The 6,103-nt window shown below is 41.1% G+C and overlaps 1 protein-coding gene across 1 annotated transcript; it reads right to left on the bottom strand.

Moving 5' to 3' along the window:
- Positions 1-802: 802 nt before the first annotated feature.
- On the bottom strand, positions 803-5,556 carry SPMIP10 (sperm microtubule inner protein 10). The gene is made up of 3 exons (XM_077911478.1): positions 5,399-5,556; positions 4,522-4,630; positions 803-1,042 (listed from the first exon to the last, which is right to left on the bottom strand). Exons 1-3 carry the CDS (start codon positions 5,533-5,535, stop codon positions 833-835), a joined length of 456 nt encoding a protein of 151 aa, XP_077767604.1. The 5' UTR covers positions 5,536-5,556; the 3' UTR covers positions 803-832.
- Between the last annotated feature and the right edge of the window lie 547 nt (positions 5,557-6,103).

Raw genomic sequence — 6,103 nt, 5'->3', positions numbered from 1 at the left:
TGGAGCTTAAACCCACGATAACCTCGAGATCAAGAACTGGATGTTGTACCAACTGAGCCAGGCAGGCACCCCTCGACCCAGCCTCCCACCTTCAATTCTTTTGGGCATATACCTGGAAGTGGAATTGCTGGATCCTAAGGTAACTGCTCAAGAAACCACCACACCCTCTTCTACAGTGCTGCCCCATTTTACATATGGTCATTTTTTTTGGTTGTTAAATTATGCTCATCCATTCTTTGCTGCAGGAGATTGATACTTGGATACACTGAACCAATACAAAAAATAGACTTTAGCTGAAATCATGCAGTGAGTGTATCATAGAGGTATCTGCCAAACACTTAAAATTACCATGTTGAATAGTTGCCGGGACTCACCAGCTATGGTAGGGGAGGTGTGTTGGTGAGGTGGGGCAGAAAGATGATGTTGGGGCAGTCAGAGAAGGAGTAGAAATAATTCCACATCCTGCCACTCATTCTCAGTTTGGCTCATCTGACACTGAGCTTTGGAGGTGATGAGCAACAAAGGAGGGAGGAGAAGACAAAGAGCAGTACAGTGAAGATAGATGGTTGGTGTGGGTCCATCAGTTAAATGTCTTAACTAATTGGTGTGAAATTTATTTCACTGAGAATCTGTCTTGTCCCCTACTTCATCTCCAATGTTCTTGGAGCCCGTTTCCTTTCAAAAACTTTAATAATGTACAAAGAGTACAACTGACTCATAGCCTTTAAAAAAGTTGAATGTGGAGGTGAAATACAATTGTACAACGGCCTTAAATTTGTGGGGAGAGAAAGAGACTGAGATCTAAATACTTTGGCACTTTATTCTTCCATCCTTAGACCAGTCGCCTCCTGAAGCCATGGGAAATCACAGTGCTTTGGTATCTGGAGAGCGGTGAATGCAGAGGCATATCTGCAATTTTTATTTCTGGTGGGCCTTTGTTCAAGACAACTTTTCGATCTTCCCCGTGGCAAAGCCTTTCACTGTGATTCAAAAACAGAGAGTCTTCTAAAGGGCCAGCATGGATCCCACGCACTTCTGCATGCTAAGGGGTTGGGAAAGAAAAATTCACTGTAAATCACACCAAACAACACTTGACTAGATGAGGGTGGAGGTTCCCCAATAGCTTTTCCTAACTCCCCCTGTTGAGAAGGAAGGTCTAGGGGCATCTGGGTGGCTCAGGCAGTTAAAGCATCCAATCTGATTTTTGGTTTTGCCTCGGGTCACAGTCTCAGGGTCAAATCCCCGCAACAGGTTCTATACTCAGCACGCAGCTCAAAGTCTGCTTGTGCTCCCTCTACCTCATCCCTGAGCACACACCACATCCATTAACTCTCTCTTTCAAATAAATAAATAAATAAATAAATAAATAAATAAATATTTTTTTAAAAAAAGGAAAGATAAGAGAGGTCTAGTGGACAGACCAATATAACATTCCTTTTTTGATTTTTATTTTTAGATGTTTGTTTCTTATCTGAGAGACGAGCTCAGGAGAGCAGAAGCAGAGGGAGAGGGAGAAGCAGGCTCCCCGCTGACAGGGAGCCCAAAATGGGGCTCAATCCCAGGACCCCGGGATCATGACCTGAACCGCAGGCAGAAACTTAACCACCTGAGCCACTCAGGAGCCCCAACAGCACCCCCCCCTTTTCTTTAAAAGCAATGGTTTATGGCTTGCTTCCAGACCACCAGGAAGAGCGACATGGACTGCTAATTAATCATGCACTTCACTGCTTATGTGACCTTGTACAAGTCACTTACCCAGCTGTGAGACTCAATTTTCCAGAATATAAAATGGGTGTTAGTCAAGGATTGAGTGTTAAATAAAACATTACATGTGAATGAAAAGATTTTGCCAACTATGAAATATAAGATCAATATTAGCTCTGCTGCCACGGCAACTGGGCCAGGAGAAAGAGCAGCCACCTGAGCTACTGTCTTACATATGTATCTGTTTCTGGTTCTTGGTTTCTGCTGAATTGCACTAGGTAGGGGGGTGGGGGCTGTTGGGTAGGTTGGGGTGCAGCCCCATCTCCACTATGCTGTGTTCTTACTGTGATGCTGTTGCATAGTTACATCCTCTCTGGTAGAAAAATGAAGATAAGTAAAAGGAAGGAAAATACAGCTAGTATTCACCCAGTGTACATTCCTTTCATTCAGTTCTCACTTAATTTTCATTTTTACCCTGTCAGGGAGAACTTTCTCTACACCAGTCACTAATTTTATTTTTTAAATTGTTAGGAACACTGTCAACTAAATTGTGCGAATGAAACAGCTATTAGAAAATTATGCCAGATTATAGCTCTCAAGAGTGAGGTCAAGATACATTCAAGACAGTTTTTGTTGTTGACTTCAGCTCAGAGTTTATGCCATGTAGTTCTGGCAAATGAAAAAGAAAAAGTCAATGCTAATATTGTCACCATGCTAAAGCTATTTAGGACAGGCAAAACGACTTGACAAGCCACTGAATTACAAGAAATACAACCCAATATTAAGCCTGCAGAAGTCTTCATAACCAGATAAATGTGATGTTTTGAATCTTGACTTACTCCATTTTATATTCGTTTTCAAAGTATCAGATAAAAGTACATACAAAATAATCATCTCAGGGCAAATAGCAGCTTCATTTACTATATTGTGTTTCTGTAGTTTCTAAGAAAATAAAGCCATGGGATGTCTGGGTGGTTCAGCGGTTGAGCATCTGCCTTCAGCCCAGATCGTGATCCTGGGGTACTGAGAGGAGTCCTGCAGGGGGCCTGCTTCTCTCTCTGCCTATGTCTCTGCCTCTTTCTGTGTCTCTCATGAATAAATAAATAAAATCTTTTAAAAAAAGCAATATTTTTGTGATATATTCTGTATATTGTATATATTCATATTATATTAATATTCATATTATATTAGTATTCATATATTAATATTCATAATAGACATGATATGATACTCTGTCTTTGTAAAGTATATTCAACCTTGTTTAGCTGCTAGAAATTTGCATATTTATGCAAACCCATTTCTTTCTAGGAATCCTAATTTGAAATCTCCTGCTATAGTCTATTACAATGGAGTCTCTTCTTTATTTTTTTTTATTTATATATTCATGATAGACACACAGAATGAGAGAGAGAGAGTCAGAGACACAGGCAGAGGGAGAAGCAGGCTCCACGCCAGGGGACTCGATCCCAGGACTCCAGGACTCCAGGACCACACCCTGGCCCAAAGGCAGGGGCTACACCGCTGAGCCACCCAGGGATCCCCTCTCTTCTCCTTTAAAGAAACAACTTACCTTTTCACAAGTGATCCCATCTATCTGAATTTGGAAAATATTTTGAAAATACTGACTGAATAGCAATGCTTAATGGGAAGCAAGTCTTATCTGTAAATCTAGCCAAACTATTCCCATAGTTTTTAACCTGTATATGCAGTATAGCTTTAAAAATGCATGCTCTGTACTACAACTTGAATGTTATGGCACATTTTGTTAATATTAATTAATTCTTTTGTTAAAGATTTATTTATTTTAGAGAGAGAGGGAGAAAGCATACACTAGGAGGGGGAGGGGCAGAGGGAGAAAGAGGGAGGGATAGAGAGAGAGAGTCTTAAGTAGGCTGCATGCTTAACTCGGAGCCCAATTTGGGGCTCTACCCCGAGATCATGACCTGAGCCAAAATCCAGAGTCAGATGCTTAACCAACTGAGCCACCTACGTGCCCCATTAAGTTAATTCTGTGAGTTGGTATTATGCAGAGAGAAAGGTAGGCAGACATTTCTGAAATAAATATTTTATCTATTTCAAGATTGTCTTTAGGTAATTTGAATAGCTACTGCTATTTAATTCTTCCTTGCAAGTTTACGTAAAAGTGCATCAAACAGTTTATAGTTTTTGTCAGACAAAAGAATGGTGGTTGCCAGGGCCTGGAGGGAAAGAGAAATGGGGAGACATAGGTCAAAGGGCACAAACTTTCAGTTCTAAGACCAAGGTTTTTGTTTGTTTGTTTTTTTAAGGATTTTTTTTATTCATTCATGAAAGACACAGAGAAGAGAGAGGCAGAGACACAGGCAGAGGGAGAAGCAGGCCTCATGCAGGGAGCCTGATGCGGTACTCGATACCAGGACTCCAGGATCAGGCCCTGGGCTGAAGGCAGACGCTCAACCACTGAGCCACCCAGGTGCCCCTAAGACCAAGTTCTGAAGATCTAATGTTCAGCTTGGTAACTATAGTTAATAATACAGTAGTGTATACTTGAAAGTTGAGGAGAGTAGATCTTAAGGTCACCAGAAGAAAAAACGAGTTAACTATGTGAGGTGATAGATGTGTTAATTATCTTGATCCTGTTAATTATTCTACAGGGTGTATGTTTATCAAGTCATCACTTCGTTCACTTTAAATGCCTATGTTTATTATTCCTAATAAAGCTGGAAAAATATAAACTTAAAAATAGCCTTTGTACAGTTATCTATGCTTATTCAGAGATATATTAAATTATACCATTTAACTATGAATTTTTTATGATGGACATTTATAGGAAAATACCTTCAGATTCATATTCCTGAATATCATGTTTTCTTTCCAAGGCATAATGTAATGTCGTGGGATCATCCCTTGCTTTAATGAAAACCGTGGCAAATGAACCTCAGTAGACCTGAAAATGAGGAAGGAAGGATATATATCTGTTGAGTTAAATACAGTCATTTTAGCGTTGTTCGTGTGTTGTGTCTGTGTTTGGACCCCCATGACTGTAGGACAGGGAGCTATGTCATTGTTTGATGCTCATCTAATAATGAACCCATTAAAACTCCAAGTATCACCAAGATCAAGAGTCAGGCTGGATATATCTGTCCCTGTAACTTCATGCCATCCTTTACAAATTGCTCATGATGTTCACTTAATCTGATCCTAAGGAAGAAGGCAGCACACCATGATTTGCCCCAGGCCTACCCGTGGCCTGAGGAAGTCTCTGGCCAGCCACAAACAACAGCTTCTGAATTTAATAGTTGCTTTACACTCAGGAAAGAATTGCTTTTTCTGCACACATATCGTTTCCCTCTGGAACATAAACCTTTCTATATAGATGCCAAGGGAAGCACAAAACGCTTGTCCTCATCTGTGTAGCTCCCAGACAGCTAACAAAACAAAACAAAACACTGGGATGCCTAGGTGGCTCAGTGGTTGAGCATCTGCCTTCAGTTCAGGGTGTGATCCCAGGGTCCTGGGATCGAGTCCCACATTGGGATCCCTGCATGGAGCCTGCTTCTCCCTCTGCCTATGTCTCTGCCTCTCTCTCTCTCTCTCTCTCTCTCTCTCTCTGCATCTCTCATGAATAAATAATAAAATAAAATCTTAAAAAACAAAAAAATGAAACAAAACACAACCCTCCCTCACCCCAAACCCAGAACCCTCAAGTCCTCACTTATTAGAAGGTTTATGTGAACTCTCATCAGAACAGCTGTTGGCAAGTTTAGGTAGGATAGGACAAGTGTCTTTCCCTGAAGCCATCACTGCCAGTAGGGACAGAATTCTCATCCAGAACTTCATGAACTCACTCATCTAATTGTTGCCTCAGACAGAACAGTCTGGCTAACTTCATAGCAACCCATAGCAGTTACATCAGCAGTTGATTAAGAATGTGGAGTTTAAAAAAAAGAAAAGGAAGGGATCCCTGGGTGGCGCAGCAGTTTGGCGCCTGCCTTTGGCCCAGGGCGCGATCCTGGAGACCCAGGATCGAATCCCACATCGGGCTCCTGGTGCATGGAGCCTGCTTCTCCCTCTGCCTCTCTCTCTCTCTCTCTGTCTGTGACTATCATAAATAAATAAAAATTAAAAAAAAATAAAAAAATAAAAAAGAAGAAAAAGAAAAGAATGTGGAGCTTAAAGGGTGCCTGGCAGGCTCATTTGAAAGAGCATGGGACTCTTGATCTCAGGGTCATGAGTCCAAGCCCCATGTGGGCTGTAGACATTAAATAAATAAAACTTACAAAAACAATTTTTTTTAAATGTGGAGATTAGAGCTGTTTTTAGTGTTTTTTATACCCCTAGGATTAAAATATTCTTCTCGTGGACCACTTAAAAAATGGGGGCACCTGGGTGGTGCAGTCAGTTAGATGTCTGGCTCTGG

The sequence above is a fragment of the Canis aureus genome, chromosome 10, assembly GCF_053574225.1.
Source record: "Canis aureus isolate CA01 chromosome 10, VMU_Caureus_v.1.0, whole genome shotgun sequence".
NCBI classification, from domain to species: domain Eukaryota; kingdom Metazoa; phylum Chordata; class Mammalia; order Carnivora; family Canidae; genus Canis; species Canis aureus.
This window is presented reverse-complemented; position numbering and strand designations above follow the sequence as displayed.